Genomic DNA, 25,148 nt, shown 5'->3' on the forward strand with positions numbered 1-25,148 from the left:
GACAGGTGAGGCAGATGTTAATCACCCAACAGAGGAAGGAACTTAGGTGTGGGGAGGTACCAAGGCTTTCTCCACCTAATGGGAAGCTCTTCTGACTCCCCACCTTTCACCTTTTCTGATTTGTCTTTTTAGGGTCAGTGTATGTGGATTTTCAAATGAGCCCAGGGTATAATAGTCTTGCACAGACTTGAGACTCTTATGATTGCAAGTGTTAGAAAGCTCACCAACTGGTCTAAGCAAAGGGGAAATCTCCTGGTTTACATTAATGAAAAGTCATCAGGTAGAAACTACTTTAGGCATGGCTTGATTGAGAGATTTGAACTGTGGTGTTGGAAAAGACTCTTGAGGGTCTCTTGGACTGCAAGGAGAGCCAACCAGTCCTTCCTAAAGGAGATCAGTCCTGGGTGTTCATTGGAAGGACTGATGTTGAAGCTGAAATTCCAATACTTTGGCCACCTGATGCAAAGAGCTGACTCATTGGAAAAGACCCTGATGCTGGGAAAGACTGAAGGCAGGAGAAGAAGGGGACGACAGAGGATGAGATGGTTGGATGGCATCACTGACTCAATGGACATGGGTTTGGGTGGACTCCGGGAGTTGGTGATGGACAGGGAAGCCTGGTGTGCTGCAGTTCATGGGGTCACAAAGAGTCCAGGCACAATTGAGCGACTGAACTGAACTGAACTGATTGAGAGATTCCAATGACCTACTCAGAATCCAGATGCTGTCTGTCTGTCAGTTCTGCTCTATCTTTGCTTCATCTCACAGTTCAGCTTTCCCCTCCTGAGTCTTGTTGATTCCAGGCTCACATCCTCACAACTTCAAGTCTAGTGGAACAAGACTGTCTTCCTTGCAGCTTCTGCATAATTTCCGGGATTCATTCTGATTGCATCAGTTAGGAACACTGCCCATCCCAGGTCTAAAAACTAAAAACTAACCAGGATGGAGTTATGCTGATTGGTCGGCCCTGGTTCATGTCTTCCCTGAACCATTCACTGTGACTGGAAAGACTGAGAACACTATTTGGCCAGCCCTGGTCACATAGGATCCCCACCCACACCCATAGACTGATAAGAATGAGGCACATCCTCAATATTGCGGTGTTTGATCAAAGAAAGAGATCAGGAGATGAGGTAGCCAATAAACCCTCAGAAGTCCATTGTAAATGTCAGTCTTGTATGTCTCAGGCACACGGAGAGCTCTCTAACCTGGAACAGTGCCTCTTGAAGTGCATAGTCCACAGGTGGTAACGGCCTGTGAGCTCTTGTTCAGTTCAGTTCAGTTCAGTTCAGTCGCTCAGTTGTGTCTGACTCTTTGCAACCCCACGGACTGCAGCACGCCAGGCCTCCCTGTCCATCACCAACTCCTGGAGTCTACCCAAACTCATGTCCATCGAGTCAGCGATGCCACCAACTATCTCATCCTCTGTCGTCCCCTTCTCCTTCCACCTTCAGTATTTCCCAGCATCAGGGTCTTTTCCAATGAGTCAGTTCTTTGCATCAGGTGGCCAAAGTATTGGAGTTTCAGCTTCAACATCAGTCCTTGCAGTGAACACTCAGGACTGATCTCCTCTAGGATGGACTAGTTGAATCTCCTTGCAGTCCAAGTGAGAGAGTCATTTCCTAGGCAGGTTGATAGGAAATCTAGGGGTCCCCAAGGAGAGAGGGGTCTGGAATTCTTAAGGAGGAAGAAAGGACAAACTTTTCACAGTCTTTGTAGACCAGGACCTGGGGACTGGAGTCGATGAAAATGAGAGGGTAACAGGCAGGAAGGCCAGGGGTCTCCAAATGGAGGAAATAGCCTGCAAGTGTCAGACATTTTTATCTCTCTTAAGTGGCAGGAGGAAACAAACTAGCAATATTTTTTCCTTCTCTACACAAATTTCAAGGGAGGTTTCTCTTAAAATACTGTGTTGCCATAATGACACCCGGTTTCGCCTGAAGTTAGCTATTCTCAAGCCTAGAGATAACCAGTGCCTTTTTCTTATGAAAATGTTCGTCTTAAGCTATGCTAATGTACTATGCCTTTACCCCAAACTCTGTCTCCAAGTCGGTTCCGCCTCTTGGCCCAGAACCTACTTGACAAACCAGTATGGATATTGTTCCCCTAATCTATGTAAATGAAACTATTTGTATGGTGGTCTGCCCTTCTTCAAGATTCAAGTTAATCATTTTATGGCCCAGGATAAACCATTTGGTGCCAAGATTATCCCAAAATACATCTTATGGGTGAGGGGCCTGGTGCCATTCTGAATTTTAAGACATTCCTTTCTTTCATTAACAGACTGCTAGTGACTATATAACATCCAGCTAAAGACTAGCAGGGAGGTACTCTTTCTGCCCCCTTCTGATGCCTATGTCAGAAGCTTTCTCTATCTCCTTTATACTTTAATAAAACTTTATTACACAAAAGCTCTGAGCGATCAAGCCTCGTCTCTGGCCCTGGATTGAATTCTTCTCCTCCGGGGGCCAAGAATCCTGGTGTATTCGCGTGATTCAACAACAGCCTTTCACAAGGGACTCTCAAGAGTTTTCTCCAACACCACAGTTCAAAAGCATCAATTCTTTGGCTCTCAGCTTTCTTTATAGTCCAACTCTCACATCCATACATGACCACAGGAAAAACCATAGCTTTGACTATGGTTTGACTTTTGTTGGCAAAGTAATGTCTCTACTTTTTAATATGCTGTCTAGGTTGGTCATAACTTTTCTTCCAAGAAGTAAGCATCTTTTAATTTCATGGCTACAGTCACCATCTGCAGTGATTTTGTAGCCCCCCAAAAATAAAGTCTGCCACTGTTTCCACATCTATTTGCCATGAAGTGATGGGACCAGACACCATGATCTTAGTTTTCTGAATGTTGAGCTTTAAGCCAACTTTTTCACTTTCCTCTTTCACTTTCATCAAGAGCTCTTGTTACCTGGCCCTAAGGAGACTGTGCCAGAGTGAACATCAAGCTTGGCACTAAACACGTTGTTTAGTTGAGCTGACTTTTTTTTTTCATAGCCATACTTTTTGAAGAAGAAAGTAGTGCACTGACTTACATTCTGTGTGTGAGCTCCTTATAGTCGTCTTTTTTTTTTTTTTTTTAATTTGGCTGCTCTGGGTCTTAGTTGCAAAGTGAGAGATCTTTGATCTTAGTTTCAGCATGTGGGATCTAGTTCCCTGATCGTGCCCCCTGCATTGGGAGAGCAGAGTCTTTAGCTACTGGACCACCAGGGAATTCCCTGGAGCTCCTTTTCTTCTGAGGGGACTGCATTTGAATGGCCCTGACCTAGAACACAGATTTTTTTCATGGGCAGAAAGAAGCTGCTGCATTTCAAACTCCAAGCACAGAGAAACAACCCCAAACCAAATACACTCGGTTAGAGGAGGAGGAAGACAGAAAGGAGACACTTATTTTTTTTTCTTTTTTAGTGAAATAACCCAGCATCTTTTCTTTGTTTTCCGAGTTTTTTGTTTTTACATAGTTGCTTAAAAATCTACAACAGAGTGGATGAAACACGAGGTACTTGTACAGCTTGTGTTAGATGGAAAACAGGCGTCAACATGCTGGTGCCAAGCTGTCAGTTTCATGGATCCACGAGGAATTGGGGGAGAAAGCACTCAGTTAAAATCCGTGGGCGTGTTGTTATGCAAAACACTTACGGAGTTGCTTTGCTCCATAAAGGCCTCCTTTATCCAACAAGACTTTGAAGCCTTTTTTCTGATGTATAGCTCCTGAGAGGAAGCTGACTTCACTCTGCAAAATCAAGATGGGGACATTCTTTATTGATTTTTCCACCTCAAACTCACAACCAGATGATAGAATTAAGGCAGGGAGATTATTTTTGTGGCTCTCCATTCAGCAAATATTTATTGGGGAGTCTATTACTGGGGGCTTAATGAGGAATAAGACCTGGTTCCTGACCTTGAGGGGACTCCCAGGTGGCGCTAGTGGTAAGAAATCTGCCTGCCAGTGCAGAAGATGCAAGAGATGTGGGTTCGATCCCTGGGTCAGAAAGATCTCCTGGAGGAGGAAATGGCAACCCACTCCAGTATTCTTGCCTGGAGAATCCCATGGACAGAGGAGCCTGGCAGGCTATAGTCCAAGGGGTTGCAGAGTCTGAGCACACACACTTACCTGACCTTGAAGAATTTATAGGGGAATCCATGAGAGACACACAACTCACCGTGGAAACAACCATTGTGAATATTCAGTGTCATATATGTGAGCCAGGCACTTCCTGTTGCCAACCTTCATGACATATGAAGTTGGACTTAATTACTCCCATTTACAGAGGAGGAAACTGAGATGCAGATTTGGTGAAGGTCACCAACTGGTAGATGTTACAAAAATCAGAGATGCAGACTCAAGACTGTCCGACGATAGTGGTTCATCTGCAATGCCTCGGACTTTCCTGGTGGTCCAGTGGTTAAGACTTGCAGGGGACAGGATTCGATCCCTGGTCAGGGAACTAGATCCCACGTGCTGAAACTAAGAAGTCTGCATGCCACAGCTAAGACCCTGTACAGCCAAATAAATAAATAACATTATTTTTAAAAAAGCAGTACAATGCTTACTCTCTTTCCTCCCTAAATCATAACAAACCAAGGAGATGAGCCTATCAGGATGGAGTGGGGAGAAGGGGAGAGGAGCTGTGTAGTTGTTCTGCTTTCTGTGTGTGCGTGTGTGGTAGGTTGCTTCAGTCATGTCTGACCTTTTGTGACGCTATGGACTGTGGCCCAGCAAGCTCCTCTGTCCATGGGATTTCCCAGGCAAGAATATTAGAGTGGGTTGCCATTTCCTTCTCCAGGGGAATCTTCCTGACCCAGGGATCGAACCCACGTCTCCTGCATAGCAGGTAGACTCTTTACCGACTGAGCCACCAGGGAAGTCCCTGTACAATATATACTTGTTTCTTGTGTGTTTTATATATGGTAGTTTGTGCCTCTTTTTAAAATTTAAGTTTATTTAAAAATTAATTAATTTAGTTTTTGGCTGCATGGGGTCTTAGTTGCAGCAGGTGGACTCTAGTTGTGGCGTACAGGCTTAGTTACTCCATGGCACTTGGGATCTTAGTTCCTCGACCAGGGATCGACCCCTCATCCCCTGCATTGCAAGGCAGATTCTTAACTATTGGACCACTGGGGCAAGTCCCTAAGTTTTATTTTACATTAGGGTAGAGTTGGTAAGATAAGCATTTCTTATGAAGAGATTTTAAAAGAAATCTATACATATAGCTGATTCCTGTTGTTGTAAACTAATACAACATTGTAAAGCAATTATACTCCAATTTAAAAAAAATAAAATAAAATCTTAAAATGGAAAAAATAAAAGAAATCTAGATCAAGGGAAATAGAAGGCCACAGAGAGACTTAGCACATAGAAATTTATGCTATGATATCTTATGAAACAAATATAATTGGGCCTTGGTTTTAGCTCTTTATCTTTTTGCAGCGAAGTAAAGAAGTTACAAGACTCTCCATGCTTGTAAGATAAATGCAAGCTATTGCTGAGGAAATGCAGTGTCCTTCTTTGCTCTCAATTCCTTCTGTGTTCTCTGTGCTGTCGTGTCCAACTCTTTGTGACCCAGTGGACTGTATAATCCACCAGGGTTCTCTGTCCCTGGCATTTCCCAGGCAAGAATACTGAAGTGGCTTGCCATTTCTTCCCCAGAGACTCTTCCCAACCCAGGGATCAAACCTGTATCTCCTGTGTCTCCTGCATCATAGGCAGATTCTTTACCCATTGGACTCTCAGTTACTTAGTCCTCATTAAGGGTACGATGAGCCACGTAGGGTCTTCAGTTGCATCCTTATAATAAACCCAATGGTAACCTAGTTTCTGGGATTCCTAGTCTGTTGGTAGCATAATGACAGCATGGTTCAGTAGGAATAGTTCTCTGGGGTTAAAACTGCTGCTCTCCAATGATCTGGCTCCTTTCCTTTAGGAACATTTATTTCTGCAGGCATGATTTTTATAAAAAACTAGGCAGCCAAATGTTCAAAGGTATATTCTTTGGCAAGAGCCTGGCAATTAATTATTCTATAATATATTGTAGATTGAAGTCACACACACCCAAATTGAAGGTAGGATTGATGTTCTACAAAACTAAGAAGCCAACCCACAGCTTGGCTAAGCGAGCCATCCACACTCCTGCAGAGGGACCCAAGGCCGTGCCTGTGGACAGGGCCAGGGCTTTCCATAGAAAACTGTTTTAAGTCAGTCCCAACACCTGAACAAACAACAATCAAGGCTTGAAAATTCCACTCTGGGAAGCATGGGAATAATGAAAAATTTGAAGTAAAAGTTACTGATGTCTTTTTACAGCCAGAGAAAAATTTGCAACCGTGCATGGACAAAATGTTGAATTTTAAATGAGTGGACTCCAAGAATAAATTAGTTGCAAATTGTGCCCCTGAGTCATGAAACGAATTGGACTGCAGTGCAGTTGAATTTGGTCAATTACGTTTTATGTTAAAAATGATGATTTGGGTTTCATGGTAGTTGATCTTAGGCCATTTTTCCTAATGAAAGATGGTGGGACCTTTTGTTATTGAGGCCATTCCTAGCGCCTTGACAGTGTGGAAGAACAGACTTGATTTTCTGTTCTCTTTAGCAGCAAGCTAGTGTCTAGATTGTCTAAAAGTGGTTTCAGATTATTAAGAGGCAGGTTAAAAAAGAGAATCAAAGTATATCCCTCCATTTCCTCATCTGTATAATAGAGATGTTATTAGTATTTCTCTCAAAGGGTTATTATGATGATTCAATATGTAAAAACATTTAGAACGGAGTCTGGCACACAGGAAGCATTCAGGGTATCTTGACTGTTATTATTATTATCATTTCTCAGAACTTTTTTTTTGGCCATACCATGTGGCTTGTGGGACCTTAGTTGCCCGACCAGGAATCAAACCCATGGCCCTTGCAGTGGAAGCAAGGAGTCTTAACCCCTAGACAGCCAGGGAAGTCCTCATTTCTCACAACTTTTATCTGATTTCACAAAAGTAAGTCTGCTGAACTTCAGTCTGTAAAGGGCAGGTTTTCTGAAATAATTGGTCACTGGGGTCTCTTGAACTAATCACATAGTTCAGACGAAGGCTTGGTACACAGAGGTGGAGGCCAAGGGAAAGTTAGTAATTATAAGTTGCAGATTGCCTTAATATTATTCTTGATAGATCTCTTTGGAGGCCTATAAAAGTCAATGGTAGAGTTACTGTTTCTAAAGTCTGCTAGCTCCTCAGTCAAGAAAAACGGCTTGAGAAATTCAGATTAGACCATTTTAAAGTAGAAATGGATGATGTCCCTTTAAAGAGTGGCATGGAGTTTATGTCAACGTCATCGTTTTAGATCATAGCAGTTTTATCACTGGAGGACACAGACTGGCAGAGTTGGGAACAATACACAGTTGTATTGGACTTTGTTCAGGTGTGGATCCAGGATGCTTATACTGGGAGCTTGCCATAACCTGGATCCTATAACTTCAAGGATGGGGCTTCCCTGGTGGCTCAGTGGTAAAGAACCCGCCTGTCAATGCAGGAGACATGGATTCTATCCCTGGGTTGGGAAGATCCCCTGGAGAAGGAAATGACCACTCACTCCAATATTCTTGCCTGGGAAATCCCATGGACTGAGGAGCCTGGTGGGCTACAGTCCATGGCATCACAGAAGAGTCAGACATGACTTATCGACTAAAGAACAACAAACATCAAGGCTGGGAGTGTGGGCTTTGCCATTACTCGGTTGGAATCCCGGAGTCCCACCCTGAAGCAGCTGTGAACTCACCAGCAAGCTGCCCCATCACCCAGAGCTTCAGTTTCCTTGTCCGTAAATTAGGGTAACAGCATTTGTGGATAAAGTTGTTGAGAGATGATTTAAATAAGAGAATGCAATTAAAATAATTAGCACTGTGCTGAACACATTGTTGGTACCTATTGTTAGTGAACTTTAAGATCAGTTCTATATGTACAGATAGATCCTTTTACAGAATCTGCTCAGATTCTGCTAGGGCGATGGAGGAACCTCTCGACAGTTGAGAAAATAAAACCTCTTTGAGGTCTAGAGTTAGAATCTAGTGAAAGTGAAAGTCGCTCAGTCGTGTCCGACTCTGAGTCAACCCTAAATCTCATCTCCTTTCTGATTTTATAGTCAAGGAGGCAAAAACATGTAAAATCAGGTCTTGTTGTTGTGTGCTCACTCAGTCTTGTCTAATTCTTTGTGACCCCATGGACTGTAGCCTGCCAGACTCCTCTGTCCATGGGATTTCCCAGGCAAGAATACTGGAGTGGGATCCAATTTCTTATTCCAGGGGATCTTCCTGACCCAGGGATCAGGTCTTAATTTTCACTGTCATGTACCACAGGATTAACCTAAAGATTTTCTGTTCTGTCTTCTTAGGCTCAGACCTAGAAGGCCAGGGCCCAAGTTTTCCCAACATGAACCTAATGGATGAGGCCAATTTAGAAAATCTCTAGTAATCTTAAAATACATAAAACATAATAGAAAACATAAAAGCTTAAGAGGAATCAAAAGAAGCACAAAAGACATGAAAAACATAGGAAATAATTATGATTTTAAAGGGAAAAAAGAGTTGAGTTGAACTTTTAATGAAAAAGAGTAGAAAACATTAAAAAAAGGAAGAAAAATGTAAGGCAAGAGCTCAGAATGAAATGAAACAGTGTGAGTTAGAACAAAATACTAAAATAGGGCAGAGCTATAAAATTATAAAAGTCTTAATGACAAGGTAAAAATATCTTCCCCAAAGATAAAGAATAAATCCATATGGAAGTGATAGGGCAGTAGCATCTGCTTAAAGACCCACTTAAGGGGCCTTGAAGTGGGAACAGTTTCTCAGCTCAGGGTCCTCTCAGCTCAGGGTCCACTCAGCTCACTGTAGGCTTGGTGCCCATTAACGTTGACAGCCTGCATGCGGGGCTCCTGCATGGCTTCCACCCTTCCTCCCAATAGCTTCGGGTTGTAGGTATTGTTATCCTTATACTACAGAGGAGCAAACTGTTTGGATAAGCGCCCTGCTCCGTGAGCAGATGGTGGAGCTGGAGCCTGAAACCCAGGCTGATGCCAAAACCCATGCATAGTCTTGATTTTCTTTTGCTTTCCAGGAAACATCACCATTGGCAACAACAAAGATAATAGCAAATATCCCTCACCCTTCAATCCCTCCCCTGGCCTTGTCAAGATCATCTGTCAAATTAGGAAAGACTGCTGTTCTTAGCAAACAGCCCAGCAATAGTCAGTGTACAGTGGGTACTCTGTGTATCTTGACAGCCCACTGCTTGTTGTTCAGTCTTTAAGTTGTGTCCAACTCTTTGCAACCCCATGGACTGCAGCATGCCAGGTTCCCCCATCCTTCACCATCTCCCAGAGTTTGCTCAAATTCATGTCCATTGAGTCGGTGAGGCTATCTAACCATCTCATCCTTTGCTGCCCCCTTCTCCCTTTGCCTTCAGTCTTTCCCAACATCAGGGTCTTTTCCAGTGAGTCAGCTCTTCACATCAGGTGGCCAACGTGTTGGAGCTTCAGCTTCGGCATCGGTCCTTCCAATGAATATTCAGGACTGATTGCCTTTATGATCAACTGGTTTGATCTCCTTGCTGTCCAAAAGACTCTCAAGAGTCTTCTCCAGCACCACAATTTGAATGCATCAGTTCTTTGGTGCTCGGCCTTCTTTATGGTCCAACTCTCACGTCCATGACTACTGGAAAAACCCTAGCTTTGACTATATGGAACTCTGTTGGGAAAGTGATGTCTCTGCTTTTTAATATGCCACCTAGGTTTGTTCCACTGAAGTGTTATATTTTTTAAATATCTTCTCCCTCTCCCCCTTTTTGGGGGAGGGGGTACAGTGTTGATCCCAGTTGTTCCACCATTGACTCCAGTCTCCTAAATGTTTCCCTCTTGTGTCCACTTTTCTCCATCTCCACAGCCACTACCAGGTTCAGGCCACCGTCTGGTGATTCCTTCTGTTAGTTTCCTGTAGCTACAGTGACAAATGACTACTTCCCTTGGTGACTTAAAACAACAGAAATTTATTCTCTCCCAGTTCTGGAGGCCAGGGTTCTGAAATGGCTATGCTCCCTCCAGAGGTTCTGGGGAGAATCCGGTCCTCGCCTCTTCCGATTTCTGGTGGCTGCTGACATGCCTTGGCTTGTGGCTGCATCCCTCTGTCTCTGCCTCTGGGCCACATTGCCTCTTCTCTGTGTGTGTCACATCTCTGCTTCTCTCTTAGGAGGATACGTGTGTTTGTATTTGGGACCCACCTAGATCATCCAGGGTGTTCGCTCCATCTCCAGATTCTCCATTTAATTACATTTGCAAAGGCCCTGTTTTACTGTATGAGGTCACTTTCACAAATCCTAGGGCTTGGGACTTCGGTATAGTTTTTTTTTAAGACCTATTTTATGTGTTTATATGTATTTGTATGTATTTATATGTACAGAATGTGGTCCACTAGAGAAGAGAATGGCAAACCACTTCAGTATTCTTGCCTTGAGAACCCCATGAACAGTATGAAAAGGCAAAATGATAGGATACTGAAAGAGGAACTCCCCGGGTTGGTAGGTGCCCAATATGCTACTGGAGATCAGTGGAGAAATAACTCCAGAAAGAATGAAGGGATGGAGCCAAAGCAAACACAATACCCGGTTGTGGATGTGACTGGTGATAGAAGCAAGGTCCGATGCTGTAAAGAGCAATATTGCATAGGAACCTGGAATGTCAGGTCCATGAATCAAGGCAAATTGGAAGTGGTCAAACAAGAGATGGCAAGAGTGAATGTCGACATTCTAGGAATCAGCAAACTAAAATGGACTGGAGTGGATGAATTTAACTCAGATGACCATTATATCTACTACTGTGGGCAGGAATCCCTTAGAAGAAATGGAGTAGCCATCATGGTCAACAAAAGAGTCTGAAATGCAGTACTTGGATGCAATCTCAAAAATGACAGAATGATTTCTGTTCATTTGCAAGGCAAACCATTCAATATCACAGTAATCCAAGCCTGTAATGCTGAAGAAGCTGAAGTTGAATGGTTCTCTGAAGACCTACAAGACCTTTTAGAACTAACACCCAAAAAAGATGTCCTTTTTATTATTATTAGGAAGTCAAGAAACACCTGGGGAACAGCAAATTTGGCCTTGGAGTACAGAATGAAGCAAGGCAAAGGCTGATAGAGTTTGCCAAGAGAACACACCTCTCACACCTGTGTTTGTCATAGCAAACACCCTCTTCCAACAACACAAGAGAAGACTCTACACATGGACATCACCAGATGGTCAACACCGAAATCAGATTGATTATATTCTTTGCAGCCAAAGATGGAGAAGCTCTATACAGTCAGCAAAAACAAGACCGGGAGCTGACTGTGGCTCAGATCATGAACTCCTTATTGCCAAATTCAGACTTAAATTGAAGAAAGTGGGGAAAACCACTAGACCATTAAGGTATGACCTAAATCAAATCCCTTATGATTATATAGTGGAAGTGAGAAATAGATTTAAGGGACTAGATCTGATAGAGTGCCTGATGAACTATGGATGGAGGTTTGTGACATTGTACAGGAGACAGGGATCAAGACCATCCCCATGGAAAATAAATGCAAAAGAGCAAAATGGCTGTCTGAGGAGGCCTTACAAATAGCTGTGAAAAGAAGAGAAGCGAAAAGCAAAGGAGAAAAGGAAAGATTTAAGCATCTGAAAGCAGAGTTCCAAAGAATAGCAAGGAGAGATAAGAAAGCCTTCCTCAGTGATCAATGCAAAGAAATAGAGGAAAACAACAGAATGGGAAAGACTAGAGATCTCTTCAAGAAAATTAGAGATACCAAGGGAACCTTTCATGCAAAGATGGGCTCGATAAAGGACAGAAATGGTAAGGACCTAACAGAAGCAGAAGATATTAAGCAGAGGTGGCAAGAATACACAGAAGAACTGTACAAAAAAGAGCTTCATGACCCAGATAATCATGATGATGTGATCACTCTCCTAGAGCCAGACATCCTGGAATGTGAAGTCAAGTGGGCCTTAGAAAGCATCACTACGAACAAAGCTAGTGGAGGTGATGGAATTCCAGTTAAACTATTTCATATCCTGAAAGATGATGCTATGAAAGTGCTGCACTCAATATGCCAGCAAATTTGGAAAACTCAGCAGTGGCCACAGGATTGGAAAAGGTCAGTTTTCATTCCAATCCCAAAGAAAGGCAGTGCCAAAGAATGCTCAAACTACCACACAGTTGCACTCATCTCACATGCTAGTAAAGTAATGCTCAAAATTCTCCAAGCAAGGCTTCAGCAATATGTGAACCGTGAACTTCCTGATGTTCAAGCTGGTTTTAGAAAAGGCAGAGGAACCAGAGATCAAATTGCTAATATCCGCTGGATCATGGGAAAAGCAAGAGAGTTCCAGAAAAACATCTATTTCTTCTTTATTGACTATGCCAAAGCCTTTGACTGTGTGGATCACAACAAACTGTGGAAAATTCTGAAAGATGGGAATATCAGACCACCTGACCTGCCTCTTGATAAACCTATATGCAGGTCAGGAAGCAACAGTTAGAACTGGACATGGAACAACAGACTGGTTCCGAATAGGAAAAGGAGTACATCAAGGCTGTATATTGTCACCCTGCTTATTTAACTTACATGCAGAGTACATCATGAGAAATGCTGGGCTGGAAGAAGCACAAGCTGGAATCAAGATTGCCGGGAGAAATATCAATAATCTCAGATATGCAGATGACACCACCCTTATGGCAGAAACTGAAGAGGAACTAAAAAGCCTCTTAATGAAAGTGAAAAAGGAGAGTGAAAAAGTTGACTTAAAGCTCAACATTCAGAAAACTAAGATCATAGCATCCGGTCCCATCACTTCATGGGAAATAGATGGGGAAACAGTAGGTGACTTTATGTTTCTGGGCTCCAGAATCACTGCAGATGCTGATTGCAGCCATGAAATAAAAGACGCTTACTCCATGGAAGGAAAGTTATGAACAACCTAGATAGCATATTCAAAAGCAGAGATATTACTTTGCCAACAAAGGTCCGTCTAGTCAAGGCTGTGGTTTTTCCAGTGGTCATGGATGGATGTCAGAGTTGGACTGTGAAGAAAGCTGAGCGCCGAAGAATTGATGCTTTTGAACTGTGGTGTTGAAGACTCTTGGGAGTCCCTTGGACTGCAAGGAGACCCAATCAGTCCATCCTAAAGGAGGAGATCAGTCCTAGGTGTTCATTGGAAGGACTGATGCTAAAGCTGAAACTCCAATACTTTGGCTACCTCATGTAAAGAGTTGACTCATTGGAAAAGACCCTGATGCTGGGAGGGATTGGGGGCAGGAGGAGAAGGGTACGACAGAGGATGAGATGGCTGGATAGCATCACCGACTCAAGGACATGAGTTTGAGTGAACTCCGGGAGTTGGTCATGTACAGGGAGGCCTGGTGTGCCGTGATTTATGGGGTCGCAAAGAGTCGGACACGACTGAGCAACTGAACTGAACTGAAGTGATACGTTTTAGTATGTATGCAACTGTGCTGGGTCTTAGTTGCAGCACACAGCCTCCTCAATCTTCGTTGCGGTATGCAGGATCCTTAGTTGTGCCATATGGGATCTGGTTCTCTGACCAGGAATTGAACCCAGGTCCCCTGCATTGGGAGCACAGAGTCTTAGTCACTGGACCACGATAGAAGTCCTGCGGCTAGAGTTTTGAGGGTCGATTTTCAATCTGCCACACCACTAAACTTCCGTAATCATCTCTGTCTCTTCTCCTGCACCCAGCAGCCCAAGTTCCTATAAACATGCAGATGCAATCATGTCACTTGGGCTTTAAACCCTTTAGCATCTCCTCTGGTCCTCAGGATGATCCTGACTCCTTGATATGATTATTGCCTCACCTTCCCTTCCCCCACTTCCCCCTTCCACACTATTTCCACCCCACTCAACTCCCCCCAGTTCCCCGAGAAAGTGGGCTGCCTTGATCCTCTGGACTCTCGTGTGCTCCTCTGCCTCCAGCCCTCTCCCACCTTGTCTCTTTTTGCTGGGCTCATTCTAGTTCATCATTCTGTTCCTGTTTAGACTTTGGGCTTCATTTCCTCAAGAAGGCGTGCTCTGCCCACGCTGGGTTGGTTATGCCTTTCTGTGCATCTGGTCAGAGCTCTCACCTCTAGAGAGACAGCCTATCTGTTACGTGTGCAGCTGTTCACAGGATGTGTCCCCTACACCTGGCACGGTGCCCGACACACAGTAAGTGCTTAATAAGTGATGAGAAAACCCATAGGAAGGGAGTCTCTACACCTACCGAGTATCAAGCCAGCAACAAGAGTGCTGATCCACGCAGAAGAGTTTTTGCTGGAGAGGAGTAGCTATGTGAATGCCAGCAGTTTCCACAGATCTTTTATTTTGAAGCAGACATCAAGAATTATGTTAATTATGAGATCAAAGAAATATTTTCATGCTTATTCCTTTGTTTTCTTTCAGGCCATTCCTGTGTTTCTCACTTTGCATAATGCAGCCGAAGTTATCATCTGTGGGCACCAGAAGTGTTTTCGGAAAGAGGTAAATGATTACGCAAAAGGCTAGTTTCACTTCCCTTGCTTGAAATTTCAAAGACATGCTTTTTATGTACTGCCCAGGTTAGAGCCTGCCTTTTTCCTGCCATCTGTTTCCAGTCAAGGCTGCCTGATGGTGGTCATTAATTAATTTCAAGGACCACGGTTTCGACATCCCTTCAGGTCACCCAGCATACATGGGGATGCTTATGGGTCTGAACGGAACTCACCTCCAGGCCAGCGATGAACCAGGGCTTGGGGGGCTGAGGTAGAAATGCCTGTGGGCCTGGGGGGTGGGGTGGGGAATGGGCATTACCCCACCGCATCCCAGCACCACGAGGAAATTGATGGCAAGCTTCCCATAGGGTGCTGGGAGCTTTAGCCCACCCTGGGGAAAACTTTTCTTCCTCACCCCAGCTCTGCCTTCCACCACCTGAACAGCTAGCTTCCCTCACCTTCTGGGCCTCCATCTGTGCAAAGGGGAGAGAAATGTCACTCACCCAAGAGTTGCAGGAGGACCCTAGCAACTGCTTGGTGCTCCCAACACTTTCTGGCACACAGTAGGTGCTTGGTACTCATGAGCTATGATTTTTAATATTATGAGCGGGAGTTTTATTTTTTAATAATTTTATTTGATCTTTGGCTGTGTGGGTCTTTGTTTCTGTGAGGCTCTTCGCTAGTTGCGGTGCCCAGGCTTCTCATTGCGATGACTTCTCCTGTTGCGGGGCACAGGCCCTAGGGCTTCAGTAGTTGTGGCTCCCAGGCTCTAGAGCACAGGACCAATAGTCGTGGAGCGTGGGCTCAGTTGTTCCACGTGATCTTCCTGGATCAGGGATTGAATCCCTGTCTCCTGCACTGACAGGCAGATTTTTCACTACTGAGCCACCAGGGATGCCCAGTGGTGCTTTTAGGTTGGTGCCTCTTTTTTCTAATATCTGCCTGTTTCAAATGACTTCCATCAAAATTTTGGAACTCTTAAACTCGAGAGAGGCTAGTGGGTCATTCAGGCAACACACTTTTTATAGGCATGCCGGGAAGAGAGGCGGCCTTCCTGTGCCCAAGGCCACTCCACACACTCCAAGGGACCTTTCTGACACACAGATCGGATCATGTTCCCCCACATACAGCTCTTCAGGACTGCCCAGAACCTACCTGGAGGCATGCAAAGCCCTTCACCACCTGGGCCCCGTCCATCTGTCTGGCTTTAGAAATTTCAGCCACAGCTAAACTTCTCCGTTTTCCTAGACCATATCTTGATGTTTCTCTCCTCTGATCTGTCAGGAAACCTCTTCTCACACCCCGCCCCATTCACTCTGTGAATATTTCTACATCCCTGGGTGTGTGGCTGCCCTGCCAGGCCCTGGGTCTACAGTCATGAACAAGAGACATAGTTTCTGCTCTTAAAGACATGACTGAGCCACTGAGCACTTACGTGGGTGCACGCCCCTGCATTGGAAGCTCGGAGTCTTAACTGTTGGACCGCCAGAGAAGTCCTGAGCATCCCTTTCATTCTCATCTTCATTCCTACTCTTCCTCCAAACTTTGGAGATGTCGGCTATGTTTAGCTCAGAATCTGTTAGTGACAGGCTTTCCCAAGTTGCCGGCAGTTATTCAGGTGGGAGCCGGGTCACGTCTGTGTGCCATCCTTCTGGGGCCGAAGGGATTCGAGTGTCCACCAGGGGGCAGTGGAGTCCAGGTCCGCTTCGCCTTTTGGACTGCTGAGGCGGGTTCCACAAAGATGAGAGGGAACAAAGGAGCTAAAGACGGGAGCCACTGCTCTGTACACAGACGTCTCGCGTTCGTTAAACAAGTACCAACCGGGTGATTTAGTCACACGTGAAAACTTAGGAGAGCCTTCACAGCAGGTCACAAAATTCTCTTGCCAGTGCTTTACCTTCTTTAAAAAAAAAAATTGAGATATACTTGAAAGACAAAATTATATTCATTTCAGGTGTTCAGGATAATGATTCAATGTGTATATTTTGAAATGATCACCACAGTAACTCTAGTTAACATCTGTCACCATGCATAGTTACAACATTGTTTTTCCTTGTGATGAGAATTTTAAGATCTACTCTCTTAACAACTTCCAAAATAGGCAATAGACTGTTGTTAACTATAGGCACTGTGCTGTACATTACATCGTCAGCACTTGCTCATTTTAGAATAAGTGGAAGTTCGTACCTTTTAAGCGTGTCACTGTTACAGTATGACTTATTTATTTAATTTTACCTGTGCTGGGTCTGCTTTGCTCTGACCTTTTCTCTAGCTGTGGAGAGCGACGGCGACTCTCTAGTTCCAGTGCACGGACTTCTCATTGCAGTTCCTTCTCCTGTTGGGAAGCACAGACACTAGGACTCGAGGGCTTCAGCAGTTGCAGCTCCCGGGCTCTAAAGCACAGACTCAATCGTTAGTTCCTCCCCTGTACGTTGGATCTTCCCGGATCAGGGATTGAACCCCTGTCTCCTCCACTGGCAGATGGACTCTTTACCTCTGAGCCACCAGGGAAGCCGTGCTTCACTTTTGAATAATATGGTCATACTTCACACTTTGAGCCGAAGGAAGGAAAAAATCCCAAAACTGTAGTTTGTCCTCAACTAGCAAAGTAATCCTTTTGAAATGTACAGAAATAAACTCTTACCTGGCCATTTTCCTTATCAAATGTAGAAAAATCTATGCTTCTCCCTGCTAGAGATTTCTTCCCAAGTGCCAAGGCCTAATTCCCTTAAAGTAATAAAAAAAGGAAGTAATAAAGGTGAAGTCTGTGTTAGAATTTCTTTGTTTCTTCATTTCAGGGAGCTTTAAACGCCAAGTTCCAATTTCCCCAATCTGCCCTCTTTTCCTTCTCTCTAGGGGTGGAATCAAATGTCCCTGGTCCTTTTTTTCTGTTTCCTAATTTACACATCATACCAGAGAATTTATAGCGCTGCTCAGAGTCAGAGCTGGATTAATGAAAGGAAAATTTAAAGAGACAGAGTGGAATAGAAGTTGAACCAGAGCCTGATTGCTTTTCCTGCACAGGATACATCGATTTCTGTCTCCTTTTCATGGCGCGTGAGATATTTGAAGGCTTGGGCGCGGCGGCATTGTGCTTTTTTGTGGGTAAACAGAGTTCTAATGGTGAGAGTGGTAAAACTACTCATCCAGAAGTGACTCACCTCTGGACCTCTGAGTCATCCTTCATTTGGTCCAAGCAGAAAAAGCCTCAATAAATACTGAAGTGCGGCAACTTGTTAAGACCCCAACAAACTTATTCATAATTTATGTGCCTCTTGATCTAAATATTTTCTTTTAAGGAGAACAAAAAAAAATTTTTTTTAAGATTAATGCTGTCTTTTTATTTTCATACAGAAAACTTCTCCTCCAAAGATTTGTAGGTAAGTTTAAAAAAAAACCCAGGTCCACAAACCTCTAAAATAGAAGATTTAACCTGATTTTAAACTCTGATCAGAAACCGTCTGTTGATGATTCATACTTGAGAGTTAACAGAGGAATTTCTTACAAACACTCGTATATCCCTATTTCATGTCTTATTCAAAAATCTACTTCCTTTTTTTTTTCTGAAATATTTTATTTCTAAGGGGAAAACAACCCGTGCTAGGTTTCAACCACCGATGCCCAGAATTTTGCTGAGTTGCGCAATACTGATGAAAAATGAAAGTGGAAAAATGGAAACAACTTAAAGTTTTAAAAATAAGGTTTGCAGTTTATTGAGTTTTTAAGAATTCCCACGGTGGAAAAAGCACTGACCTGTGCATCCAGGGATCTGAGTCGTGGTCTTGGGTCACACGGCACCATGGCCGTGGACAGGCTGCACACCCCTCCATTTCTCAGTGTCTCCAGTTGAAACATGAACAGTGACCCGCCCCCCCCAACCCATCCCTGTGCCCCCTGTTGTACAAATTCTGATCTCAGTGCCTCATTCTCTGATGACTTCCTGTCTCCTTGGCAGTAGCTGCGAAGTTCAGTCCTCAGTCCTATAGATAGAAAATCAGCAGAAATGCTTTGATGCATGGATTTGGGCCTTTTTATTTCAGCTATTTCTGGGCTTTTATCCAATCTCCTTTTTTTTGCCTTTATTACAAGCTGCTACTTGAAGAAGGAAAAAAAAACCCCACAGTCAGGACTCATCCTCTTGTTTAAGAGATTAGCAGGTGTTAAAAAGAGGCATTAAAACCCATTCATGGATGCCTGGTGGAATCAGGTGTTGCTCAAGGCCAAGTTTGGTGGGAACCTGGGCTATCCCACACCTGGCTGACCCCCTTCTCCCCTCAGTCCCAAGGGCCTGTCTGTTTGAGAGCTCTAACACTCATTGTGGATGGTGAAGTGTCTTGCATCGGAAGCAGGGGTCCCCAACCTCCAGGATCTAATGCCTGATGATCTGAGGTGGGACCGATGTAATAATAATAGCAATAAAACGCACAGTAACTGCAATATGCTAGAATCGTCCCGAAACCATCCCCATACCCTGGTCCATGGAAAAACTGTCTTCCATGAAACCGGTCCCTTGTGCCATAAAGAATGGGGACTGTCGCTCCACAGCCTTCTGTTCACTGCAGGCAGACACTGAAGCCGTTGAGGGTCTGCCTCTCCCCCCACCTGCAACCTGTCTGTTCACGTGCAGTCGCAGGAAGCCTCCCTGTGAGCCTCCCTCCCCTCGCCTTACCCTGGCCTCTGAGTTGCTCTGCAGTCGGGTGCCAGGGAGTCTTCTTGAGGTCATTTGTGTGTGTGCCTCGAAAGTTGACCAGACTGTAGGAGTGGGTGGGCTGGAGTGGAGAACCTCTGCCGTGTCATCCTGCCCTTCCCAAGGCCTTGAGGCCCCAGCTCCGAGGCTTCCCCTGTGCCCGTCCTCCTGTTCCGGGCTGGGCTGGCCAGGCTAGTCTGTTGGGTACACGTGTGTGTCACGACACCATTGAGGACTCGGGGGAACGGTGTGTGGACAGAACTGATTAGCATCACTATTGCCAGTGTACTTAAGTTATGAAGAGCCTGTTGTCGTGTATTACATATATATGTAAGTAATACAGAATTCAATACGTGTACAGAATATATGGCTTGCCAGGTGGCGCAGTGGGTAAAGAATCCACCTGCAATGCAAGGAGACACAGGAGATGTGGGTTCAATCCCTGGGTTGGGAAATCTCCTGGAGGAGGGCATGGCAACCCATTCCAGTATTCTTACCTGGAGAATCCCAAGGACAGAGTAGTCTGGTGGATTACAGCCCATGGGGTTGCAAAGAGTTGGACACGACTGAAGCGACTGAGTATGCATAGAATATATATAGGTGTGAGATGTCCCACGCTAAAATCCCCTAACGGTGAAAATGCTGTATTCACTGCCCCTGTTCATGTCCTTGACCTTTTGCTGTTTGCCACCTGATGTAATGGTCAGAAGGGACCCAATTCTAAATATGCTATTGCCTCATAAATGGAAAGAGGGGGAAAGAGCATGTGATATGTGGGTTTTGTGTTTTCTGCTGCCTTCCTTTAGGAGGAGAGAATGACTGGGACAAGATAGAGAGCAAGGTATTTTGGTATGCTGCTGTTGCTGTTGGTGCTACTGCTAAGTCACTTCAGTCGTGTCCAACCCTGTGCAACCCCATAGATGGCAGCCCACCAGGCTCCCTTGTCCCTGGGATTCTCCAGGCAAGAATACTGGAGTGGGTTGCCGTTTCCTTCTCCAATGTAAGAAAGTGAAAAGTGAAAGTGAAGTCGCTCAGTCGTGTCTGACTCTTCTCGACCCCATGGACTGCAGCCTACCAGGCTCCTCCATCCATGGGATTTTCCAGGCAAGAGTACTGGAGTGGGGTGCCATTGCCTTCTCCTGTATTTTGGTATAGGAAACCCAAATACCACATAAAAACCATTTATTTCTAAGTCAAAAAATAACTCCAAATCGACTTTGTAATGAATGAGAAAATTTGAAAATACCTGTGATTGGCAATGTTACTTTTTTGTGCAAGAATTTTTTTTAAAAAAGCCTTTATGATGGCAATTTCTCATTATATGTATATATGAATAAAAAAATAGTAAAATGAATTTCTATAGACTCGTCTCTGAGATTCAGCAGTTTCAACTTAAGCCTGCACCCAGCGTCTCATTTCAGCAAATCACAGGCTCTGTAGGGTTACATCCATAAATATTTTGGTATGTGTAAGAGATTTTTTTCTACTGAAATTTTTAATTATTATTACTATTTGGCTGTGCCAACAGCTTGCAGGATCATAGTTTCCTGACCAAGGATTGAACCTGGGCCCTTGGCAGTAAAAGTAGTTGGAGTCCTAACCACTGACCACCAAGGAATTCCCTTATTTGGGAAAAAAGTTTAAACTGGTAGAAAAGTTGCAGGAGTATTACAATGAATCCCATATACCTTTTATTTAGTTTCACTCATTGGTAACATTTTTTGTATTTGCTTTCTTTCTCTCTCTCTCTGTGCACATGGTGGCTCAGCAGTAAAGCGCCTCAGCCAATGCAGGAGATGCAGGTTCAATCCCTGGGCCAGGAAAATACCCTGGAAAAGGAAATGGCTACCCACTCCAGTATTCTTGCCTGGAGAATTCCATGGCCAGAGGAGCTTGGTAGACTGCAGTCCACGGGGTCACAAAAGAGTCGGACATGAGTTAGTGACTCAACAACAATATATGTATCACACAAAATATATATAATTATTATATAATTATACATATAATTATTCTTACTCTTATTTTTTCTGAACCATTTGAGGATATGTTGCAGGGATTATGACTCTACCCCTAAATACTTCAAAGTGTGTCTCCTAAAGATAATAATCTCTTGTATAACCACAGTGCAATGATTACATTTAGAAAATTAATGTCTCATATAATTCTGTTATGTAATATTGAGTCAGTGTTCAAATTTGGTCAATTATCCTGACATTTTCTTTTGTAGTATTCACCTCCCTCAAAGATGCCATGTCTCTTCCTAATCTTTTTTTTTTTTTTTACTATAACCTTTAATCTGGAACAGTTCCTCGGCTTTTTATTGCCTTTCATCGCCTTCAGATTTTTGAATCATGTAACCCCATTGTTTTGTGAACTGTCCCTGAATTTGGGTTTGTCTCAGCATTTCCCTGAGATTCAGTTTAAGGTCGTGCATACTACCATATGAGTGATACTGTACCCTTCTCAGTGCATCATATCAGGAGGCACATGATATTGATCTGTCCCACTACTGGAGATGTTAAGTTTGATTATTTCAGTAAGTTGATAAGATTGTAATGTGCTTTCCACGGTGTTTTCTTATTGGTAAGCAGCAAAACTGTAGTCTGCCTCGCCACATTTTCCACTTCCCTGGTGGTTCAGATGGTAAAGAACCTGCCTGCAATGTGGGAGACCTGGGTTCAATCCCTGGGTTGGGAAGATCCCCTGGAGGAGGGCATGGCAGTGCACTCCAGTGTGCTTGCCTGGAGAATCCCTTGGACAGAGAAGCCTGGTGGGCTGTAGTCCATGGAGTTGCAAAGAGTTGGACAGCACTGAGCGACTAACACTTTCACTGGCCAGTTTTCTACTAGTGTATTTGTCGGGATTGGTAGTTTTAAAAAAATCTCCTTTTATGTACACTTTTTTTTTTTTTTTTTTTGCCTCGACATGTGGCATGTGGGATCTTAGTTCCTCAATCAGCCATCCAACCCATGCTCCCTGCATTGGAAGCACAGACTCTTAGCCACTGGGCCACCAGGGAAGTTCCTATATATACACTGTTGTTCTCGAGTGAGCCAGCTGTGGTTTTATACATATCCTGCAAATGCTTCTCTCTGGGAAGATGGCTCACTGAGCCCCAGAGAAGGAGCTGTCTGGTGTCAGCAGAGCACGCAACTGAAAACTAGACAGATAATGTGGTGCTCAGAGGATGAGCAGGGCAGCTGGGTGTGGTCTCCCAGGATCTCTGCTTCACCCGAGCTCCAGTGGGTGTATTTCCACCTCCACCCTCTCCGGGACGCCCTTCATGTTGGACAGTAAAACTGTGTCTTTCACCTCCTCTCCACAGCGCCCTCTTCCTCCTGGCCGCTGCCGGGTGCCTGCCCTTTAACGACTCGCAGGTAAGTTCAGGTAGACTCACTTTGCCTTCAAGTATCTCTGAAGCCTGCCTGGATGAGCAGAATTTCCGAGTCCTTCCTTTGAGAAGCAGTATGACCCCGGCCTGTGCAAAGACATGTAAAAGCAAACTTCAGGCAGGGCCTAGGGGATCCACTGGCCAGGCCAGCACCTCCCCTCAGGTCTTCACCTCTCTGTGTGTGGCAGGGTGGCCCACAGAGCTCAGACCTCTGGGTGCTGTGATGGGGGCAGTCCACCCTCTGAACCAGCTAGGAGGACCTGCGAGCCCAAATGACCCACACACCGAGGCAAAATTGATTTTCCCCTCTTATCCCAAGGGGGCTTCCCAATGGCTCAGCGAGTAAGGAATCTGCCACCAATGCAGGAGACATGGGAGACGCAGGTTCGATCCTTTGGTTGAAAAGATCCCCTGGAGGAGGCAATGGCAGCCCATTCCAGTATTCTTGCCTGGAAAAATCCCATGGGCAGAGGAGCTTGACAAGCTGTTGTCCATGGGGTCTCGAAGAGTCGGACATGACTGACCGACTAACATTTTCACTTTCTCATCCCAAGGGCCTTATCTTACACAGTGATTTTCACTTTGTTTTCCTGAGTTTTTCTTTCTTAGGCACTGAGGACCCACCCCCACCTCCAGGAGTCATCTCATTCCTGGGTCTTTTTTCCCTTCTTTCTTTCCCCAGCATTGATTAAATCCCCATCAAGTGTTAGGCACCAAGCCAGGCTCTGGGGGCACAAAGAGAAATTGCCGTCGTCCGGGCAGAAGCCGGAGTCTAGTCAGAGCAGAGGGGAGGGGGCAGACAATGAACAGATAATTATAACCCGGGGAGGCCAGGGCTCTGTCCGGGGCGGGGTGGGATCCTGCCAGGCGCCTGGGAAGACTTGGAGGCTCAGAGGAGGAAGAGCTGACGATTATATTGAGCTTGCTGGGTGCCAGGCTCTGGGCCAATGCTTTAGTGCCTTATTTTATTTAATCTCAACAATAATTCCACAAGGGTAGCAGCTATTATTGTCTCCATTTTGTAGTTAAAGAATAGTGAGACCCAAAAGGTCACCAGCTAACAAGTAAGTGGAGATTTTAGAATTTAACCCAGATCTTTCTGATGCTGGAGCCAGGCTCTGTTGACTGGACCTAAATCTTTATTTATTTGCCTGCTCTTCGTGGCAGTGCTTGGGGCTTCTCTCTAGCTGTGGCTCGTGGAGTTCTCGCTCTACTTGTGGCGTGGGGTGTAGAGCACATGGGCTCAGTAGCTGGGGTGCTTGGGTTTAGTGGCCCCATGGCATGTGGGATCTTAGTTCCCTGACCAGAGATCGAGCCCACACCCCCTGCATGGGGAGGTGAATTCTTAACCACTGGCCACCAGGGAAGTCTCTGGACCTAAATCTTGAAGGGTGAGGAGGAGTGAACCAGGAGAAGAAGGCAGGGGCGGCCGGAATCGTGGAGGTGTCCTGAGCGTGCCCTGTGACTCAGCTTCATGGCACATCCACCATGTGTGTGCCCCTGGGCTGATTCCTGCCTTCTTGGACTTGACCATCTCATGGAGGGTGGAGACAGAGGCAGATCATAAGCTGAATGGAATGTATCAGGTGAGATAAATGGAAAAAGTAAGGAAGGGAAGAAGAGGAGGGAGTGCCCCTTGGCCAAGTTGGCTGGGGAAGTCCAAGCTCTCTTTCTCTGGAGAGGGGATGGGCAGTGGATGGGACTGCTTGGGTTGACAGGGGCTTGTCATGGGGGTTCTTGGGTGCCTTGTGTTTGGATTTCATCCTGAAGCCACTGGGGGACTGTTGGATGATTTTAAGCAATAGGTGACACCATCTGATCTGCCTTTAAAAAAAAAAAAAAACAATGATTCCTTTATTTATTTATGTTTGGCTGTGCTGGGTTTTTGTTGCTGCCTGGGCTTTCCCTAGTTGTGGAGAGCAGGGGCTACTCTGTATTTGTGGTGCGTGGGCTTCTCATTACGGTGGCTTCTCCTGTTGTTGAGCACGGCTTAGGGTGCTTGGGGGTTTCAGGAGTTTTGACACATCTTCTCAGTAGTTGCAGCTTTTGAGCTCTAGAGCGCAGGCTCAATAGTTGTGGCCTAGGGGCTTAGTTGCTCTGTGGCATGTGGGATCTTCCCAGACCAGGTATTGAACCCGTGTCTCCTGCAGTAGCAGCCAGATTCTTTAACACTGAGTCACCAGGGAAGCCCCTTGGATCTGCCTTTTAAAGATGCAGTGCTGGGGAGTGTTGGGGGTGGGGAAAGAGATGCTGGAGGCAGAGAGCCCTGTTAGGAAGACGTCGAGTAGGCAGCTGGGTGAGGAGTAAGGAGGGTCTGGCCCAAGGTCCCAGAGTCCTGTCTGGCACCGTGCCTGGTGCTGTGCATTGGCATTTAAAATCGCCACTCTGGATTCTGTTTGTCTGTACTTACATCCTTTTTTTTTTTTTTAAACCCTGTGTTACAGTTTGATCCAGATGGATATTTCTGGGCTGTAATTCACTTACTCTGTGTAGGTAAGTTTTTTAAGAATTCTTACTTAAACAATTGAGAC

The 25,148-nt window shown here is 44.9% G+C and overlaps 1 protein-coding gene across 5 annotated transcripts in view; it reads left to right on the top strand.

Annotated features, from left to right (window-relative positions):
• Positions 1-25,148, top strand: part of TMEM241 (transmembrane protein 241) — a 123,867-nt gene that overhangs the window by 36,675 nt on the left and 62,044 nt on the right. For 4 of the 5 annotated variants that reach the window (XR_011462503.1, XR_011462504.1, XM_070361939.1 and 1 more), the window contains exons 6-9: positions 14,472-14,549; positions 17,894-17,919; positions 22,552-22,603; positions 25,062-25,110. Coding sequence is in view for 3 of the 5 variants with exons in the window: in XM_070361939.1 (XP_070218040.1) it covers positions 14,472-14,549; positions 17,894-17,919; positions 22,552-22,603; positions 25,062-25,110 (205 nt within the window). In the remaining 2 variants the exon portion in view is untranslated. The remainder of the gene's footprint in view (positions 1-14,471; positions 14,550-17,893; positions 17,920-22,551; positions 22,604-25,061; positions 25,111-25,148) is intronic. The other variant, XM_070361941.1, reaches the window with a different exon arrangement.

This window comes from Bos mutus, chromosome 24, assembly GCF_027580195.1.
Source record: "Bos mutus isolate GX-2022 chromosome 24, NWIPB_WYAK_1.1, whole genome shotgun sequence".
Taxonomy (NCBI): Eukaryota; Metazoa; Chordata; class Mammalia; order Artiodactyla; family Bovidae; genus Bos; species Bos mutus.